Raw genomic sequence first — 22,768 nt, 5'->3', positions numbered from 1 at the left:
ACTGAAGAAATGCCCTTACAAACGGGTTCCAGCCTCTTCCTCTTCTCAGGGGAAATTGAAGAGTGAAGAATGTCCTTTAACATATAGACTATATGAAAGGATATTCAAAGTTGATGAGGCTACATTAAGAATAAAATAGAGATAGTGTGAAGTTAAAAAAAAAAAAAAAAAAGTCTGGACCATAGGAACATGCCTGGGGTTAAGATTAAGGTTAATATATTTAATATATTTATCATGGCCTTCCTAATTTTCAGTTTCTCTGCTAAACCCCATATATTAACTTCTTATTTAATCCTCCATATATATGACTTGAGGAACCCATATAAATTGTCCTCTCAATGTCCGTGGTTGCAAAATGTAGATAATACACATTTTCCCCCCAACCATAAAGTTGACCATAGCATCTGACATTAAATGTCACATAGCTCTGAGGATAGTGGTATTTGACTAAATAGATTCCAATTTTGGTCAAAATCGTTTACTGTAAAAAACGAAAGAATTCCTAGGAAGATGTTGCTGCGGCTGAGGTCGAAGAGGTTGCTGCCTGTGTTCTCCTCAAGGATTTTAATGGATTCCTTTCGCACATTGAGGTCCTTCATCCATTTTGAGTCTATTTTCGTGTGTGGTGTAAGGAAATGGCCCAATTTCATTTTTCTGCATGTGGCTGTCCAATTTTCCCAGCACCATTTATTGAAGAGGCTGTCTTTTTTCCATTGGACATTCTTTCCTGCTTTGTCGAAGATTAGTTGACCATAGAGTTGAGAGTCTATTTCTGGGCTCTCTATTCTGTTCCATTGATCTATGGGTCTGTTTTTGTGCCAGTACCATGCTGTCTTGATGATGACAGCTTTGTAATAGAGCTTGAAGTCCGGAATTGTGATGCCACCAACGTTGGCTTTCTTTTTCAATATCCCTTTAGCTATTCGAGGTCTTTTCTGGTCCCATATAAATTTTAGAATTATTTGTTCCATTTCTTTGAAAAAGATGGATGGTACTTTGATAGGAATTGCATTAAATGTGTAGATTGCTTTTGGTAGCATAGACATTTTCACAATATTTATTCTTCCAATCCAGGAGCATGGAACATTTTTCCATTTCTTTGTGTCTTCCTCAATTTCTTTCATGAGTACTTTATAGTTTTCTGAGTATAGATTCTGTGTCTCTTTGGTTAGGTTTATTCCTAGGTATCTTATGGTTTTGGGTGCAATTGTAAATGGGATTGACTCCTTAATTTCCCTTTCTTCTGTCTTGCTGTTGGTGTAGAGAAATGCAACTGATTTCTGACACTTTACTGAATTCCTGTATAAGTTCTAGCAGTTTTGGAGTGGAGTCTTTTGGGTTTTCCACATATAGTGTCATATCATCTGCGAAGAGTGATAATTTGACTTCTTCTTTGCCGATTTGGATGCCTTTAATTTCCTTTTGTTGTCTGATTGCTGAGGCTAGGACCTCTAGTACTATGTTGAATAGCAGTGGTGATAATGGACATCCCTGCCGTGTTCCTGACCTTAGCAGAAAAGCTTTCAGTTTTTCTCCATTGAGAATGATATTTGCGGTGGGTTTTTCATAGATGGCTTTGATGATATTGAGGTATGTGCCCTCTATCCCTACACTTTGAACAGTTTTGATCAGGAAGGGGAAGCAACATCTTCCTAGGAACAACGCAAAAGGCAAGGGAAGCAAGGGCAAAAATGAACTATTGGGATTTCATCAAGATCAAAAGCTTTTGCACAGCAAAGGAAACAGTTAACAAAATCAAAAGACAACTGACAGAATGGGAGAAGATATTTGCAAATGACATATCAAATAAAGGACTAATGTCCAGAATCTATAAAGAACTTAGCAAACTCAACACCCAAAGAACAAATAATCCAATCAAGAAATGGGCAGAGGACATGAACAGACATTTCTGCAAAGAAGACATCCAGATGGCCAACAGAAACATGAAAAAGTGCTCCATATCACTCGGCATCAGGGAAATACAAATCAAAACCACAATGCGATATCACCTCACACCAGTCAGAATGGCTAAAATCAACAAGTCAGGAAATGACAGATGCTGGCGAGGATGCGGAGAAAGGGGAACCCTCCTACACTGTTGGTGGGAATGCAAGCTGGTGCAACCTCTCTGGAAAACAGCATGGAGATTCCTCAAAATGTTGAAAATAGAACTGCCCTATGACCCAGCAATTGCACTATTGGGTATTTACCCTAAAGATACAAACGTAGTGATCCAAAGGGGCACGTGTACTCGAATGTTTATAGCAGCAATGTCCACAATAGCCAAACTATGGAAAGAACCTAGATGTCCATCAACAGATGAATGGATCAAGAAGATGTGGTATATATACACAATGGAATACTATGCAGCCATCAAAAGCAATGAAATCTTGCCATTTGCGACAACATGGATGGAACTAGAGCGTATCATGCTTAGCGAAATAAGTCAAGCGGAGAAAGACAACTATCATATGATCTCCCTGATATGAGGAAGTGGTGATGCAACATGGGGGCTTAAGTGGGTACGAGAAGAATAAATGAAAGAAGATGGGATTGGGAGGGAGACAAACCATAAGTGACTCTTAATCTCACAAAACAAACTGAGGGTTGCTGGGGGGAGGGGGGTTGGGAGAAAGGGGTGGTATTATGGACATTGGGGAGGGTATGTGTTTTGGTGAGTGCTGTGAAGTGTGTAAACCTGGTGATTCACAGACCTGTACCCCTGGGGATAAAAATATATGTTTATAAAAAATAAAAAATTATATTAAAAAAAACAAAACAAAACAAAACGAAAGAATTGTTTATGGAAAACATGCACTCCCAAGCAATACTATAAGAGTAGTGCGTAACTAGACCAAAACAGGTATTTTTTTCATGTCATCAAGTTATCTACGTAGTGAAAATTTCATTGGACATTTAGTAAATCTAGGCTCATTTAGTACATGCTAAAGACTTACACTAAACCCTAGCACTTAAGGGCTGGAAATGCATCTATATTGAAATACCTTGTTTACATATCTGATTTATAATACTACTAATACAAGCACATCATTCCAGTGGTCAAGCAAATGCAATTCTCTCTAGTGGGACAAAAGTATTTCTCATCAAAAGTAGTCATCCCTAAACACAATGCCTGCCTACATGGCCTAACATAGTCCTGTACACGTAAGCAAGTGCAAAGTCCAATATCATGTACCTGATGTTTAATAAAGGTGATCCAGACAGGTTTCCCCTTTCTCCAGTGAGCACATCTCCCATACTTCACCACCCTCTGGATCCTGTTCCCTTTCCATATCTGTTATCTCCAATTTCACACCCTTGGCTTTGGAAGGACATTTAGGTCTTCTGCTGTCTTCTGCAGTATTAAATATATTTCCCATAGCTGTGACCCATCTTAAGGACTTTCATAAATCTTATTTACTGTGGAGCCACACACCTCAGTAGACCATCCCCAAACTTGATTGGCATCCCGAGGCACATTTGGAAGATACTTCAACTTGAACGGTTTCACTCCCCAGCAAACTGGCTCCAGACACATAGCATAAAGCTAATAAACTTTTGATAGGTGGATAGAGATGGCATTTCTCCATTTTTAACACCTTCTCTTCTCAAATATGCAATATTATGTTTTCCTCTGTAACACAAAGTCAAATCTGATTGTCCTTTATCAACAGCAAGGTTGTATAATACCTTGTGTCAAATCAGAGAATAGAAATATAAGGAGAAATAAAGGCTCGGTTGAAATGACTCCCATAAATATTTGAACATCAGATAAGGATGTCAATCTCCCTTTGTTGGGATGCAAAATAGAGGATTTATTTTGCCTTATGAGTACAACAATGTTAGATAACACTGCTCAGCCTACACAAGCATCTTTGTTTCTCTCGGAATATAAACATTACTATCAAATTTTATTCCCTAGAGGAGACAAAGACTTCACCAATCAGAAAACAAACACAAAGACAAACAAAAAACCACAGAAACTTTTAAAGGCAAGATCAGAATTTTCCTTTTATTTTTCGCTATTTTTATGACTCTAGATCACTTGTTTTAAAATATTTTATAACAAAGCCTCTGCCTTCGGCTCAGGTCATGGTCTCAGGGGTCCTGAGATAGAGCTCCGCATCGAGCTCTGTGCTTAGCAGGGAGCCTGCTTCCCCTTCTCTCTCTGCCTGCCTCTCTGCCTACTTGTGATCTCGGTCTGTCAAATAAATAAATAAAATCTTTAAAAGGGGGGGGGCACCTGCATGGCTCAATGGGTTAAAATATTTTGTAACATATTTTATAAATTCATGCAGTCTTATGGTTTTGGATAACCACGGCCATACTACACGGAGAGCATTTCAGCGCTCCCATCTGGCCCTTCGGTGTCTGTATGTCAAAATGCAGAACAAGTTTCTACTTGCCTAAAGGAAGATACTGTAGTGTGGTGCCAACACGTGTTTGGGAACTACATGGCTAGCATGATGAATTTAGTCAAATTACTTCCCTAATAAAGAGGCTCAGAGCTCTGATCCATGACTGACATGAAGACACGCTGTGCAGATCTTCCTTTGAGGAAGGATGCCTGAGCTGTGTGCGGAAGGGTCAGCAGGAAGCCCTCAGCTATACACTCCTTCCAATCTGAGAGTCTATGCTCCAGAGTTTATCTGGAGATTAAGCAAGTAGAGGGATAAAGGTCCTTTTGGCCTGAGGCAGGACTCCTCTGATGACCAACATTCATTCCTGAGAGACCCACTGGGTTGGGCCAAGCTTTTGCAGGAACTGTATGCTGTTAGATGTCTCCCCCTGCTCATCCTGCTTTTTGTCCCCTTCCATTTATGGGGGCTGATCCCTAACAAACACCCTGTACTTCAGACTCGCATCTACTCCCAGGGAAAACAGCCTGTAACAATTTGGTAAGTGCGATAGAATATGTAATAGAATATGTAATCCATACAGTTACTGTCATGAAGTATAAATGAGATAACCTGTGCAGGGCACTATATTAAAATACTAAATAGGTGGGGCGCCTGGGTGGCTCAGTGGGTTAAGCCTCTGCCTTCGGCTCAGGTCATGATCCCAGGGTCCTGGGATCGAGCCCTGCATCAGGCTCTCTGCTTAGTAGGGAGCCTGCCTGCCCCTCCCCGCTCTCTCTCTGCCTGCCTGTCTGCCTACTTGTGATCTCTCTCTCTCTGTCAAATAAATAAATAAAATCTTAAAATAAAATAAAACAAAATACCAAATAGGCACAAATGAAAATCCAGACATTATTTCCAGTATCACTCGTTGAATAGCGAGTCTCACAACAGAGGATACCTGTCCGAGTGTGTGGAACATACTACATACAGCAGGCCTCCTCCAAGTGAATTTCTACTTCATGCCATTTTATATTTTTAGATACAGAAATACTGCTACTCAGAGAATTTACCAAGACCTCAAAATGCAGAGACCAGGGTTTGGGTAAGGCAGTCACCAGCCTGTATTCTAGAAACCCTGTATTATTGTAGTCATCAATGAGGTCTGGAGAATGGAGGGAAAAAAATGGTGTTTTATAATCAACTCACGCAAGAAACAAGTAAATTCCTCACTTCAAGCAGGTAAAGCATCACGGCATTTTTCAGGATGCCCGTTCATAGCCTGTAGGGTAGTTAGAAGGATGGGCTCCAAAGCTACACGAAACAAAACCAGACTTTTCTGGCAGACTCAACATAAGTATATTCTGCCGTGGGTCCCATGAGGACCAATGTCCCAGGGGCTCTCGGGAAAGCTTGGGGGAAGTCGCTTCCATCACATACAGCTGGAATGTCATGCAGAGAATTTCTTTGACTGCTGCAGATTTAAAAAATGTTTATTATTATTATTTTTTAATCTGTAGGTAGTTTCTGAGACAACATAAGATTCCGGAATGATATGGGAGCTAGCTATTCAAATTACAGATGAATATCCAGACCCCAATCCATCTAGGGTAGCGGTTGGCAAATGTTTTTGTCAAGCAAATATTTTAGGCTCAGCAGGCCGTACACCCCCTGTCACTGCTACTCGACTCTGCCATTATAGGACATAAAAAGAATGAGGATGGTTGTGTTCCAATAAAACTTCATTTAAAGAAAGGTGGTAGGCCAGGTTTGGCACACAGGCTATCTAGTTTAATGGCCCCCGGCCTAAGTAATAGAGTCAAAGTATTCGCCAAAGCCATGAGTCTCCCTTAAGTGGGTCCTACAGAAAGAAAAAAAAAAAAAAAAGGAGGGGAAGGGGGGGTGGTAGACTCATACAGTAACAAAAGAGCTGCATATCCTGTTCAACATAGAGGAATAAGGTTTGCAATCCTTGCAATGCTCAACACGTTCTCATCTAGAGCACCGACCAGCACGGAGCTCGAGGGTCCTCCCTTACACTCCAGACGCTCTGCAAAACCACACAAAGTTCCAAGATGGAACGCGCTGCTTACGTTTTCTCTTTCTTATAAAGTGCGACACGCTTTAGCCAATTAACATTCCTGCGAAGTCCTAGTGCAAAGAAACTGCGGTTCGACTTGACATGGCCACAGTATCTTTAATCCCCCAATCGTGTCCCTGCGAACACAGGGAGATGCTGCTCTTGGAGAAAGGCAGTGTGTATCTGTTTTTCAAAGTTAACAGGCATAAATGCACTTTTATGATATAAAAAATATTTTTGCTAAACATTGGTTTGCAGCCTCTATATGGAAAATTTATAGGAAGATGCAATTTGGAGCCAACTGCAAGTGAAGATGCTGTTTAGAGCCACTTATAATGAAATAAACCCCTTAGTTATGAATCAGTTATTATATTTCACTGAACTCCAACTGTTTCTTTCTTACTGCTTAATTTCATTCTAGCTTTTGTTATTATGCCTAAAGAAACCATTTTAACATTTTCTCGCATGCACTTTTAGTATCAAAAATTCCATCTACAAGTTTTCAGCTTTTTGCCTCTAATTGCTCCACTGGTTGTTCTAACTGCTTTAATAAATAATATTATCTGGTTCTGCTAGTCCCAGGATTCTAAGGTCCCTGCATCACATATTATTTATTATTCCTCTAAGGAGAAAAAGGAGCCCTTTCCTACCCAATGTATTTCTTTAGAAAAACAGAGAAAGAGAGGATTAGAGAAAAAAATTATATACACAGAGTCCCCTCTCCAAATTAATATTTGGTCTCTACACTGTGGGGTATTTCCCCCTTAGCATCATTGGGTATCTATGGTTGCTTCTGTTCAAATTCATTATGAAACTAGGAAACTTCTCCCTCGGTGTGACCCTCAAGTTCCATAATCTATCTTTATTTATCATTTTTAGAGAGCACGTATCTAATTAGGTAAATGTGAAGAGCTTGGGTTTTCCGTGGCTATGCAGCATCCTCCCTACTGTACAATAAGGTCCATGAGGGCAGAGGCTTTGTCTTTACAGAAATTCCCTAGGAAAACCCGAGTTATGCTGATACTAGTTGTACAACAAAATAAATAAATCCTTTAACACACACGCACACATGAAAAAATAATGAATAAATAGCTATCTGACTGAATGGATGATTTCACAGATGCATTAACTACTGGTGATTGAATTAGCAAGTACAGTGAGTTTTTTGGAACAATGACTCGAAGACTTGGTGCCTCTGAACTGGGAGACAAACTTGTATCTGGCTAAAAGTGTGCAGAACCTAAGTGACCAAGTTTTAATGATTTTTTAAAAGGACTCAGTCGGTGCACCAGATCTTTGCACACTGGTGGTGAGAATGCAAAGAAGTGCAGCCCCTGTGGAAAACAGTATGGGAGTTCCTACAAAATTATTTAAAATCGAATCACCATATGACCCAGCAATCTTACTTCTGGGTATTTATCCAAAACAATCGAAACCAGGATTTGAAGATAGATTAGCACTCCTATGTTCATTGTAACACTCTTTACATCAGCCAAGATGTGGAAGCAATGTAATTGACCATCGACAGATGGATGGATAAGGAAAATATGGCCTATAGATAGAATGAAATACGATTCAGCCTTAAAAAGAAGGAATTTCTATGATGCACCACAACAGATATGAACCTGGAGAGCATCATGGTAAGTGAAATAAGCCAGTCACAGAAGGACAAGGACCACATGATTCTACTTACAGGAGATAATCTCAAATAGTCAAATTCATAAAAGCACAGAACAGTGGTTGCCAGGGGCTGGGGGCAGGGGGAAATGGGAAGTCGCTAATCATTGGGTGTAAAGTTTCAGTTACACAGAAGGATTAAGTTCTAGAAAGGTACTGCACAACTCTGTGCCTAGAGTTAATGACAGATATTATAGTATGCACCTAAAAATCTGTTAAAGAATAGAGCTGGTGTCAAGTGTTCTTATCACCAAAAAATAATGCGGATGATAAGTAAAATTAAATAGACAAAAACTAAGTCCTAACCAAATACAGGAGTTACTACAAGACGGAGGAGTCGATCAATAGACAGTCTACACTCTAAATTAATGTGAGGTTCTCAACAGTGTGGAATATTCCCACTTTTGCATCGCTGGACATCAGGAACGTAAGGAGAGTGTTGTCAGGAAAAGAGCTCATTAATAGCAAGCCAGGTAACTGCAGTGAATTGTAAAAATGCCCGAGTTCAAATAGGAAGAAGAAAATGCAATCTCTTATGTTGAGTGGGCACTTACATTCAGGAGAGGAATTAGGACAACAGAGCATTGTGGCTACCATGGTCATGTGTCCGTCTACTCTGCCTGCTGAATGGCCATCACCCCCACTTTTATTTTAAGCAGCTCATGCTCTGAAAGAAATAGGAAGCAACTGCCTAAAAACAACCATCACATATCATCTCAACACCATGGTAACACCAAATACACACTTGACATAAATGTATTAAAAGGGGGGGAAAATGAGCCACAGCAGGTTAACAGGAAGGCACTGGATGATATTTTAACACTTAGGTTATGCTGAAAATTTTTACCTGATCGATAAACAGTTAACTGCATATAAAAGCATTTCAAAGTGTCTGTCACAAAGGATGGGCTCAGTAAACATGAATTGTCGCCATCCCACCCCTCATGCAAAATGCCAGAACAAGCAAAGCATGCATAGATACGGTAGCAATGGTCAGAAGAAATTTAGGTTTAAATCCTGGCCCCGCACCCCCTACTCTATGACCACACACAGGGAACTCAACCTTTTAGAGCCTCAGCTCTTTCTCCGGAAACTAAAATCATACAGACTACTTCACTGCAGTCTTTATGAGAAATAAGTGAAATGATACATAATAGGAACTTAGCACAATGTCTGATCTGATTTATGCTATTGTTAGAAGATTCTTTCTTCTTTTACCTCCTTAATCACAATTGGGTTGACAGCCAATAGCAACAAAACCCATACAAAGGGGTTGGACTGTGGAGCCAGGAGCATTCGCATCCATGCTCTGGTGAATTCCACAGACCTGGGATATTTTCTTTTCTTGTGGGTATGCATCCCAAATGGAATGAGGCCATTTAGAAAATGAGTAGTTTATGATTTCAATTAAAACTGGTCCTGCTGGGGTGTCTGGGTGGCTCAATGGGTTAAAGTCTCTGCCTTTGGCTCAGGTCATGATCTCAGGGTCGTGGGATCGAGCCTCACATCGGGCTCTCTGCTCAGGAGGGAGCCTGCTTCCCTCTCTCTGCCTGCCTCTCCGCCTACTTGTGATCTGTCAAATAAATAAATAAATAAATAAATAAATAAAATCTTTTTTTAAAACCCCAAAACTGGTCCTGCTAAGCTGTTCCACAAGCAGAGACATAGCCGACGTCCCTGAGAACACGGGGAAAGAAAGTGTGGCAGAGGGACAGCGGATAAGACATTGTGCCGTCAGAAAAACCTAGGTACGCATCTCAGTTCCACTCTTGATTCTTTGTGTGCTACCCAGCAACTTAGGTTTTTTATCCATAGATTCTTCATCTGCTAAGTTGAGGAAATTAGTATGTTATCCTACAGGAGAGGAGTTAGGGAATGAAATGAGTGCATTCAGCACACTTGCTGCATACTGACCAGTCACTAGGAACAATATTCACAACAGCAGCAGGGCTAGATTACACCAACTGAGGCTAAATAAACTGTTTTAGCCAGTAACTGTTACAGGAAAAACAGATAATGCTACATAGTCAGCAACCTTTAGGAGAAGAATCTCTGTTAAAATAAGCACTGGAGGGGCGCCTGGGTGGCTCAGTGGGTTAAGCCGCTGCCTTCGGCTCAGGTCATGATCTCGGGGTCCTGGGATCGAGCCCCACATTGGGCTCTCTGCTCAGCGGGGAGCCTGCTTCCTCCTCTCTCTCTGCCTGCCTCTCTGCCTACTTGTGATCTCTCTGTCAAATAAATAAATAAAATCTTTTTAAAAAATTAAAAAAATAAGCACTGGATTTTTCATTTGCATTTACAATATACATAGATGGCGGTTTTATTAAATGGCAATGCTAATAGCTACTCCATTTTTTAATTTGATAATTTATTTATTTCATTAACCCTGTGAGGGACATGATATTATCCCAAAATAAAGAAGAAGAGACCGAGTCTCAGAGAAGTCCAGAGACCAGCTACTGGAGGAAGTAGCAATGAAAGGATTCAAATTTTAGTCTACATAAGTTCAAAGCATAACATCTTTTAGATACTTTACCCCACATTATTCGATGTTACTGAGATACATAAAGCATTGAAAAGAAGTAGCAAAGTTTTTTTTAAAGATTTTTTTTTTTTTATTTGACAGAGATCACAAGTAGTCAGAGAGGCAGGCAGAGAGAGGGAAGGAGGCTCTCCCCCGAGCAGAGAGCCCGATGCGGGGCTCAATCCCAGGACCCTGGGATCATGACCTGAGCTGAAAGTAGAGGCTTAACTCACTGAGCCACCCAGGCACCCCAAAAAGTAGCAAATGTTTGATTAATGTTCCTGGAAGGGAGAAGGTGAGACTCCCTATATCTTTTTATCTTACACAAAGATAAATGTACAGATGGAGGTATAGGTAAAGTTATAGGTATAGATATAGGTTTAAGTATAAGAATTTTAAAATTCATGCTATTTGGAAATAGCTCAATGACATGCTCTCAAAAGTTGAGCCTTAGGGGAAGTTGATCAACGAATAAAGGACTGGATATTTTAACACAGCAAATGCCAAAATAAATGCCTATTTCTTGCTGGATGGCAAAGTGAACATCCCCCTGAAAGATGGGTGCATTCTTGTCAGCATACGACATACAACAGTTCTAAAGAGACAATAATGCACAGCTATTTGTTCCTCGGTAATTCCCTGAATATCTGTGTCCTTTAGTTCTGTTTAAAAAGGTTAAATGGCTCTAAATCTGTCTGCTAGACTCATAAGGAACCATGCATTGCTCTGGCTAGTCAGCAAATTTAATTTTCTACTCAAATTAACCAATTGTGCAAAGAAAGACGAAAGCTGCTCTCTATAACCCAAAGAAGTGGGGTTGGGGGAGGGGTCGGGGGGTGGGCAACAAATGCAGAAAAGCAGAACAGGCGCTGAAACACGCAGTTCATGATTCTTACGTTCTCATCCCATGAAGCCAATCCCCCTGCATTCAGACCTCTGTGGGACTTGCCTTCCGAGTGGCATGCACATCAGAACCCTATAGTGAAATGCTTTGAAACAGTATTCACCCCTTCTTTGGGGGCGACCACAGATGCCAAGGAACGAGTGCTTGCTTTTAATCTATCAGAGGCACAGACATGTCCGTGTCATCAGATGCTATTTAATCTATCCATCTCTCCTGGTAACACAGTCTTAAATCCCCTTTAGGTTTGCCTGAAAACAAAATGTTCCTAAGCTGGGCAGTAGTTGCTAAGCAGCTTCAAGCTTCCTCTCCAGCCTTTCAAAGCAGTGGTAAGAACTTGGGGCGCCTGGGTGGCTCTGTCAGGTGAGTGTCCGACTCTTGATTTTGGCTCAGGTCATGATCTCAGGGACTTGAGATGGAACCCTTCATCAGGCTCCCAGCTGGGCATGGAGCATACTTGAGATTCTCTCTCTCCCTCTGCCCCTCCCCACCTCCCTCTCTAAAAAAATAAACTAATTTCAAAGCAGTAGTAATAACAAAAATAACAACAGTAATAATAACAACAATTAATGACAAAGACAATCATCACTGGATTCCCTGGGTACTGGAAACAGTGTCAGTAAATCCCCATGTTTGCATCAGTAAATGGATAGATAACAAAACGTGCAAAATTATGTCAGCAATCAAAAACCTGGATTTTTAACCAGTTCTATAAGTCCAGGTTGCCATCACTAGGGAATGACAAGTTCCTGAGTTCTCATCTCTAGCTGATTTAGACCATGTCCCTGCATTGGAAGTCTGTTTCCAGGGCACTATGGATACCATGTTTGGAGTATATGTGAGATTACCCCAATATCTGAAGCCTCCCCCCCGCCCCAGCAAGCACCCCTAGCTTGGCATATTCCTGAGCCCGTCTTGTGTCCCTTGCTGAAAAGAGTAAAACTCTTGTCAAATCCACTGTTAAAACTGGCCCTGTCATTCCGCTGAACCCATCTTACTCACTGCCTTTGTTCTGTCTCATGCTTGGAGATGCGAGGAAAGTGGCAATTGTTCCTGTCTGTGTTCTTTCAGAGAAAACGCAGTAACATAAAACAGGACAGATTCATTATTCAACAGATATCATTGCCCGTATTTATAGATCAGCATTTCAATCTAGAGCCATTTCATAACCTCAACATGTAGTCAGAAAAGGGATGACCGTGTCCATCTCGTTTTCTGGTTACTTACTGACCTTGTCTTCAACACTTGGCTCTTTGACAGACAGAGTTCTCTTGGGCAAATATGGGCATTCTGTGTGGCTAAGGCTTGCTGAACCTCTTTAGAACTGAGAATGGACAACTGACCATTTTTCAAAACCCTTAAGTGAGATTTTTATCTTCTTAGAGATTGTGCTCCTTTGAGGGAAACTTTTTTTTCCCCAAGATTTTAATTTATTTATTTGGCAGACAGAGATCACAAGTACGTAGAGAGGCAGGCAGAGAGAGAAGGGGGGGGAAGCAGACTCCCTGCGGAGCAGAGAGCCCAATGCGGGGCTAGATCCTAGGACTCTGAGATCATGACCTGAGCTGAAGGCAGAGGCTTAACCCACTGAGCCACCCAGGTGCCCCGAGGGAAACTTTTTTTTTTTTTTTTTGGTATCCTTTTGGGATATACTTAACATTATCCTGGGGTTTGAAGTGGCTTATATTAAAACCAGTTTTTCTGGATCTGAAAAGAACCATTTTTTGCCCTAACTAAAATTACCAGGGGCACTGCCTGTTCTGTGGGTTTCACTTCCTGTCTCACAGTTTCAGCACCCTTATGAGTAATGGGAATTTAGTACATAAAAAGGAAGTGGATAAACAGAACTTCCAGAAAGTTCACATGGCTGGACTTTCCTTGATTAGAGTATCCGGAAGTATATCCCTTCAATACATTGGAATGAACTGACAACTAATTCACAAATGAAGAATGGATACTTCTTCAAAACTGTATTCTTCCCTCTCTCTCTCTGTCTCTCTCTCTCCCTCCTGACAAGCATTTCTAAGACAATATTTGAAATCCACACTCAAACACATCATTAGCCAACACTTCACCCTTGGAGACCAGTGTACAGGTTATAGATTTTCATGTTCTTTCAGAAGAAAGCTATTTAGCTTGAGCACCTGTACTGTCATTTGGATGACTGGCACAAGAGAAAAGATGTACACAGTTCAAAGGAAGGGGGAAAAAAAAAAAAAAAAAAAAAGAAAAACAGAGCTGAGCCTCACTTCTAAAAAAGGCAGAAAAACTTTAATAAAGGATTATTTCATCTTGGGAAAAAAAATCTGAGCAAGGAAAGTATAAACAAAAGGATTTTTTTTTTTTTAATGGCAGAGAAAGACTTTGTCTAAAAGGTACCAATCCAGATATGCTGACCTATCAGAAATGTCCATGAAGTGATAAGAAAATAATTTCAAAGTCAAACACCAAACACAGAAATAAAACAGAGGCCTCTTAATGCACTGAGACAATCGCCTCATGGCCCTAAAATTCTTATATATAATTCACTTAACTCTCAACAAAGAAAGAAGACAAATCAGCAATACTTGCCCAATGCTAGGGAAAAATACCCAAATACACAATCAAGCAGAGAAAGTATAAAAGATTCACTCAGATGCACTGCAAAACATATGCAATTTTGCATTTTTTATGAGTTCTCTGAAAGCTGCAATAACTTCGTTCACCTTGATATTCCTGGCTCTGGGTACTATACGTAGCTTGGGGTGGGCATGTGTGAACAGGCGTCCCTATGCACATAGGCACGCACATACGCACTCACACACACTGTGTTCACCAAAATTCCTCTGTCCTGTGAGCATAGTACCAAAAACAACCACACAGAATGTACACATAACTGCACTGAGTACTGATGTGCTTGTCCTTTAATGCCGCCTGTAAGCCTTTTAAAAAAGAAATACCTGATAGGACTGGCGGTGATATCGGGGTCACGAGCAGTCACTTGGCCAATCACGGAGTTCAGAGCAGCATTTTCATGAACTTCAAGGAGGTACGTAGGCGAAGAGAAGACAGGAGGTTCGTCAGCATCCTCAACAACGATTTTGACTGTTGCCGTGTCTTTAAAGGGCCCCCTGCCGCTGAAACGTGGGTCAATATGGACATTGGCTGCCTCTACCTTCAGAGTATAGGATTTTTTGGTCTCAAAGTCCAGAGGCTGTTAAGAAATGACAAAGATGAATGTTTCCCACTAATGACCACAGCAGCAAGAACAAATGAGTCTAATGCTGATAGATGATAGTTATGTGCATTTAAGCCCATTTGTGGGCCTTAATGGGATCACTCTCCATTCCCTCAGACTCAACTTGTAAATTTTACAGGCATTTATTGATATCTGTTTATTCTACAAGCTCAGTGAATCTAATCTCCTATTGTTTTGTTTTGTTTTGCTCATTTCACTTGGAATTCACAAAATATTCACAGTCATGAATTGTGCCATCAAAATTTCACTTCAGAGTCATAATAAAATTTTACTAGTGGTGGTATGACCCGCATACCAATCAGCCCGTTAATCGGGCCTCTGCTGGTAGGAGATAAGGCGGCATCGAACACAATCTCTATCTGGGAAGAATATTTTATCATTTCTGCAACAGTGTGTGAAATGTAAAGAACTAGAAATAATCATTGTTTAGTCCAAGGAGACATTATAAAGCATAATTTAGCACTAATCCCAACAAAGAGTGTTTTCTTATTTCACTTCCAAAAGCACCGCTGCTCTACTGATCATGGGGCTGAGCTGAGGTTGATTAGTTTTTAGGGTATTCTTAGGTCTCTATTGTAAGTTCTGGGCTATGAAGTAGGTGAGCATATAAGGGAATATGTACGCAGATGCATGTTTCTCTGTGTTTATATTTAGAAGAAGGAAGGGTGAAAGCAGTATATATAGATAACTAGGTCTGGCTGTGCCTCCACCAACCTCTTGAAAGCCATTTGGAATTACTTCATTGCACCATTACTGACAATATTTCTGACATATTAATACGTCATTCCTTAAGAGCCCCTGAGACTCTAGCTAATGATCTAGGTAAAGAGAGGTACGAAGAAGAAAGCAGGTCCCCTGAACACTCAGAAGCCCATCTGTATCAGAATCCTTACAGTGTAATTCTTGGCAACTCCTAATATGTCAGCTTTCAAGAATAAACGTCTGTCAAGGTTCAGAGAGACAATTCAGGTGTGCGCTGCAAATCTTCATAAGAAACAGAACTTTAAATCTGCAATGCAGATTTAAAAAAAAATAAACTGCAAGACAAGCTGGCATTATTGGATTCTTCCAGAACCCCCGTACAAGCTTAAATATGTATTCTTTTCTCAAAATTTGGGGTTGATTTTTCTACTTGAATTCAGTTCTAATGGGACTTGGCTTTTGGGGGAAATGTTTTCTAGTAAACAAGGCAGATATTCACTTCCCTATCTATTCTGAAATTACCAGGCACATGCACCTATGAATAGAGGATTCAACATCAGCATTTTCTTAATTTGCCAATCACCCCTGCTGTAACAATTTTGTAATTTTGAATTCTTCACAAACACTGTTAAGTATAGCAGATTATGTTCTGTTTATGTCTTAGCTCCACATAATAACAATGTATACAAACACATCCTGGTGTCCTTGGGATTTTATAAGACAAAAAAAGAAGATCCATGAATTGTAGAAATATGACTCCCTACACATTGTTCTCTACAGTAAAATACATGGTTTTCTTGGTGTCAAAATGTGTAGAATATAGCGCCATGTTTATGAATAACAGTGAATAAAACTACAACACACGGCTAATTGCTTCAGTTTATAAAAGCACCTTATGGTAGCAAAGGATGGCAGTTAATAATAACAATAAAAATGACATTAGGAATCATTAGCCAAGGAAAATGTGGCTCTGGGTTATTCAATAATTGACTCAAGTATAATTATACTGTACTCTATTTTAAACATGAGTTTTTAAATACTTTGTAACTCTTAACCTAAACTCAAGCCAGGTAGAAAGCCTGTGTTGCTCTACACAGAGTTAAAATAAATGCAGCCATTTTTCCCCTCAAAATTAATTTAAACAATTGATTTTGCATATAAAATCTTATCCAGAAAACTCCAGGTTCCCATTGTCACCGTGTCTCCAAGGGGGTATTCTGAGGACATGAGCACTGGAAGCAGATTCCTATGTCACATGACAGAGAGAATTAGACAGTAAGCTTGGAATCACATGAATGTAATGCTGAGCAAAACGGACAAAGAACTGTTGGCTCCCAACAGTGTGCTCGGCCATCTATCTTCTTATTCATGAGCCAACATATTTAACTGAAATTAATTTGTACTATTTCGTGAAAAAGACATGAAGAACAATATTGAAAAAAAAAATACTCATGATGAGGACAAAAGGGTATTTTCCATGCAAATGCCCATGCCCACAAAACAATGAAATGCATTCTACAATTTTTTATGAATGCAAATGTCATGATGATAGATAAATACGGAAAATACTGTACAAAATTTTTTCACATCTATCACAAAAGAAATGGCTGCTGGCAAAAGTAGATGCAAATCACAGTACATTATCTGTACTATTCACGGAGATAGTTCTTTCTCCAATGGTAGTTCCACTCGCAGGAGCAAAGCAAAGATGAGCTTCCTTTACCATAATGTTTGGACTTTTGATGCATAGTGTTGAATACCCAAAGAGAGCAGGGTTGGCTCCACCTTTCTAGTGCTGGAGCTGACCAGAATGACTAAGGTGGACTGCTTTGTCTATCTTTGAGTTCTCCTGAAAGCAGAGTCTGCAATAAAGACTCAGGGATCTGCAATATATTTTGTGGAAATATTCCATGAAACTGAAGTGCAGAAATGGGCAGAGCTCTACAGAGAAGGATTAAAAGCCACGGAACTTGCCAACTCTGTGGCCAACTGAATCTTCTTCCTACTGGGAATCCTCTTAAGAACCATACAAAATATGCCTCAGAATAATGTCTCCAAAGAATAAGAACTGCTGGGCACCGGGGTGGCTCAGTTGGTAAAGCGTCTGCCTTCACCGCAGGTCATGATCTCAGGGTCCTGGGATCGAGCCCCACATTGGGCTCTCTATTCAGTGGAGAGTCTGCTTCTCCCACTCCCTCTGCCCCTCCCCACTGCTTGTGCTCTCTGTCTCTCTTGCTCACGTTCTCTCTCAAATAAATAAATAAATAAAATCTTTAAAAAAAATAAAAAGAATAAGAAGTGCCTACCAATCTACGTCCTTCATGGCTTGAGGTTTACCTTCTGAGTGTTGACTTCCCCTTTGTGACTGGAGTGCTCTAGAAAGGAGCTGAACAAATTCCTTCAGCTTAGGGAAGACCACGGGGGCATCTATGAGAGAGATATGATAGGGGATACACGAAGCTACCTACACCATGGTGACTGGCTGGCTTGGCTTTAGCTGAAACAGGAAGTGGGGCCAAGGGTATGAGGTGCAAAAAGGGCTCTACTTTTTCACAGATAAGGGGTTCACCCAACTCCTATAAACTTCAAAACTCGAGTTTCAAAGAGGTATCTGGAAGATGAACAAACCCTGAGCTTACCTTTCTTAGTCTTATAATGCCATCCTGGGCCTGGGCATCAGAAGTGATTTCAAAGAGTGCTGTTCCGTCTCCATCGATGATGTCATAGGACGACTGCGCATTTTCACCAATATCCTGATCATTGGCCTTCACCCTCCCTATGGCAGTGCCAAGAACCACATCTTCTGGTACTGAGAAGTGATACAGACCTTAGAAAAAAGAGAGAAACACTGAGCATGGCACCAATTCCATTCATTTAGTAACCCATTTGGCAAATATTTATTGGGTACTTTCTTTGTGCTAAGCACACCTATAGAAATTAGGAACACAGTGATGGAAGACAAAAGTATCCCTTTTGCTGCAAAATGCACAATTCTTTCCATGAGTCAGAGACAAAGAGATACCAGAAGAAGAAATGATCTCTTTTCGAGACTCTTCTGAGATATGAAATGTACTCAACCATATGTTGACCAAATGTATATTTAGAGCAGAGTTATATCAGGATATTAGTGAGTCTACGTCAGTGTTCCTTCCAATTTGCTGTATAATCACACAGGCTGCCCGTGGGGATACTCATTGTTGCCCAACATAAAATATGAAGCTAATTTCAGCACAGAAAGATGCAATGTGTAACACACTGAAAGTCACTTTTGAAGTTACCTTTATATTTACAGACTTGTAGACCATTTTTGATAAAATCCAATTACTAAACTTCTGCTGTGCCCTGCAGCAAGCTGTTCAGACACATAAAACAGCCCTCCTGTTACTAAAGTCCTCATTGCTCTGAAGACCAGAAATCCTTACCTCCAAAACTCTCTAGGCAAAATACAATTACAGTGTACGTTCATTCTCCCATGGGGCCAGTAAAATGTGTCTAATTAGTGGTATTCGTCCCATTTTTACTCAAATCGCTTTAGTTGGTGTATTGGTCTCCCTCATTTCATTGGCGGAGGGGAGCAACCATAACCCCTGGTCATTACCACTTTTGTACACACCTGCCCTACATCTAACTGCCAACTCCCGCATTTCTTTGCCTGAGGCTTTCCTCTGGCCTTCAGAACCCATTTTACCCACTGCCTGTCAGGCCAGAACTACCAGAAAATTAATGCCCTCGCGGAAGCAGCCCTCAAAGACTCGCACCACTTATGATATAAAATCCCAGGCTCCTCCTCTCTCTGGTAGGGTAACATCAAGCTATTTCTTCTGCTTTATTTACAGTGTTTCAGAGCTTCCTGGATAAAGCTCCAGACCCGCACAGTCATAGCTGGCTTGATAATGTACTTCCTGCCTCTCTAACCTTTCTCACACATCCTCACTCGCCTACTGGTGATTCCTGGGATCATCTCCAAGATAAACTACTTAATAATCAAATTCTTGTCTCACTGCCTGTTTCTGGGGAACCCAAACTCAAGACAACCCGGAAGTTTTAGTCCCATTGCAACCAAAACAAAGAGGAAAAAGATAAATATTCGATGAGCTATAAACCAAAAGGAAAAATTAAATCTGGAGAACATTACCTAATTCTAGTCAGAACTCAATCACTGAGTCCCTTGGACAAACAATCTAACTAGATTATTTCAGAGGATGCATAAGGTTTTCCTCGGCAGTAACACACTTTTATTGAATGATGAAATAAAAGTGTCTCTTAGAATCATGAAATCATGGGACTGGGGAACAAAAATGTTTTCCAAATAGTTTCACCGTAAGGTCGCACTGAAAATCTACACATTGAATACCAAGTCTCTCAATTCTTTCATAATTGGTATAATGATTCTATTTTCTTTGAACTTTATATAGCAGGTAAGGTTTGAGATGGTTCCTCTAGGTATGTTTATTAAGTAAATAAGCCAGCAAGGAGCTTCACCTGGTTGCGGGTCCTACATCAGGGCGCCTTGGGAAGCCAAGCAAATGAAACGTTTATCCATTCCTATTCTGTTCACTCATCATCTCTATCAGTGTGATCATTGTTAATAGTTATTACCCCTAAGAAAGGGAACACTAGCTAATGAAACTCACCTGCCACCGCAGAATTGAAACCATCATTTTTGGAGAAAGAAGAGTTGCATATTACAGCCTTAACTATAATGGCCGCTGGGAAGCAAATAAAAGAACCAGGGAAAGGATGGGAAAGACAGTACTCTCCATTTCAACAATGTGGTTAAAAAGGGTGGCCTTGTTATCTGATTTATGCATGGCCAGAAGTGAAAATTCTAAAATTACTAATGAAAATGAATCCCTTCTGATCTTTCTACCTTGGAATTTCGTTCTGCAGATAAATTCTCAAAGATACTTCAAATGTGTCATTTTCAAGCCCCACATGTGTCTCTCTCCTTCTCCTTCTTCCATTCTCTCCCTACTCTTCTCTCTTCAAAAACAAGTTCTCCTATGGTATCCCCTCTCTGAACAAAAAGCATCAGCAGGCATGTAATCGCTCATGGCCGCAGTGTGACTGAAAAGGCAATGTATCCTTAGACTTTTGTTATCATTAAACCTTAAGCATCCGTCACACCTGTACACTTCCTCCAGTTCCACTGAGATCACCCTTGCTTGCCAGCCCTGCCTTCACTTTTTACATGAATGTTTACAAACACCCTTTAAGCGGCTGCAGTGCGGAGAACACTTAGAAGATGGTCACAAGATTTCATTTTCTCTGATTTCCTTGAAATCCAATTTTATTACTTAACCTACAATGCAAAACCTTTTAATGGCTTCCCACTGATCTTAAGGGGTAAAAAAAAGATCATGGTACTTAAAATGGTACCAAACCCAAGTATGGCCAACTCCTGCCTAACCTAACTCTCCAGATGCTCTAGACTCCAATGGGGGTGAGATTCTTTTAATTCTCATCCAGGGCCATACACCCTCTTTCATGGGGTTCTGGATGACCTCTTTCTCCAGTTACAACGTCCACCGCCCATTCCCCTGGTTTTGCTTTGTTCCAGCTAATTCCTATTCATCATTCATTTCTCAAGAGTCTCCATGTAGGAAAGGCCTTCCCAAGGCATCTAGTCAGATTATTTGGATAAGTGCTCACAAGTTGGAAAAGTTGGAAAATAATGACTATCTCCCCGGTTCATGGATGTTGGCTGCCTAAAATTTTGTTGAGATGCTTCTGAGGCAGAGCATGGCTTTAGTAGGGAAGAGCAGGGTTGGTGACCGTTGATGGCTGTGGGAGGAACTACAGGAAGTCACAAGAAGGAGGAGGGCTTATTTGTGCAGCAAGTATATCGCGTATCTGCTTTTCCCCCTTCAAGCGCTACGGAGATCAGCTTCTTTTATCCAACAAAGTGGAATTATCGATAGTGCACTGTCTGAGGTACATTTTAATCATTCTCTCAAGTTCTTAGTGGGAGGTACCATGAAAGAGAGAACTAAGCAAACATCCTGAAGTCAGACACCCTGGTTCACTTAGCTCCACTATTTACTACACATTTAATATTTGGAAATTTTTTCAACTTCTTTAAAATCTGTAAAATGGAGATACATTTAGTACCAAAATAGCAGGAGAGTTGGTTTAGCTCATATATATATATATACATATATATATTATTTATAAATATATATTTACATATTTATATTTTATATATTTACATATTTTATATATTCATATTTACATATATAAATAATAAATTGGCATACCTTGCATAAAATCAGCATTCAATGATTCCTATCAGTTTTTTGAATGTTGCTGAAAATCAGGACATAAGTTCAAATGAAAACACAACATACTTGGAGATTTTCACCCAGTGCAGGAAACTCACTTACTTTGGGCAAATTTTGGAGGATTGTCATTAACATCAGTAAGGGTCACCGTAAGTGTCGTGGTTCCAGATAGGCCACCGGAGTGCCCACCCATATCTTTGGCTTGGATAACAACCAGGTATTCCTCCTTGGCTTCTCTGTCCATGTTGGGAAGGGCAGTTTTTATAATTGCTGAGGGAGAAAAAATGGGAGAATGACTTTCAGACAGACGGTTCATTCAAATTGAATGTGACAACTCTCTCACACACACAACTCTCTCAGACACACACAAACATACCCAGGTGCACACATCAAGTCCCCACTCAGATAATTTTCTGTTTTCTTTTGCCTTTTTAAAAAAAGATTTTATTTATTTATTTGATAGAAAGATCACAAGTATGCAGGGAAGCAGGCAGAGAGAGAGAGGAGGAAGCAGGCTCTTCGCGGAGCAGAAAGCCCGATGTGGGGCTCGATCCCAGGACCCTGGATCATGACTTGAGCCGAATTGAAGGTAGAGGCTTTAACCCACTGAGCCACCCAGGCACCTCTCTTTTGTGTTTTAACTGCTGTGCATCTGTGATGCCAACACTGAGAAAGATTTTAGTCAGAGGCATTAATGGCTAACTTGCAAAAATACATTTTAGAGTGTATCAAAAAAAGAGAGAGAACTTGCAAAGATATATATTAGAAAGTAAACTGAATGGCATACTCTTGCCTACCAAATTAAAGTATAAATCATAACATAGCCTCATCTACCCAGGAAACCCCTGCAAGTGAAAGAATCTTACAATTTATCACAGACTCCAATTCCCCTACAAGAGGAGTAAATACATAAATAGCTTGAAGGCTCTGAGGTCAAAGATAAATTATTCTGAAGCTCACAAATATATCAGAGAGATGAAAGAAATAAATACATTATTAGGATCAACACAGATGAATAAAACACCAAT

At 40.3% G+C, this 22,768-nt stretch overlaps 1 protein-coding gene across 4 annotated transcripts in view; it reads right to left on the bottom strand.

Moving 5' to 3' along the window:
• CDH8 (cadherin 8) overlaps positions 1-22,768 on the bottom strand; it is a 377,915-nt gene that overhangs the window by 148,963 nt on the left and 206,184 nt on the right. For all 4 annotated transcript variants that reach the window (XM_059152871.1, XM_059152873.1, XM_059152869.1 and 1 more), the window contains 3 exons: positions 21,843-22,010; positions 18,099-18,286; positions 14,459-14,712 (listed from right to left, as the gene is read on the bottom strand). In XM_059152871.1, the coding sequence (XP_059008854.1) occupies positions 14,459-14,712; positions 18,099-18,286; positions 21,843-22,010 (610 nt within the window). The remainder of the gene's footprint in view (positions 1-14,458; positions 14,713-18,098; positions 18,287-21,842; positions 22,011-22,768) is intronic.

The sequence above is a fragment of the Mustela lutreola genome, chromosome 16 (assembly GCF_030435805.1).
Source record: "Mustela lutreola isolate mMusLut2 chromosome 16, mMusLut2.pri, whole genome shotgun sequence".
Classification (NCBI taxonomy): Eukaryota; Metazoa; Chordata; class Mammalia; order Carnivora; family Mustelidae; genus Mustela; species Mustela lutreola.
This window is presented reverse-complemented; position numbering and strand designations above follow the sequence as displayed.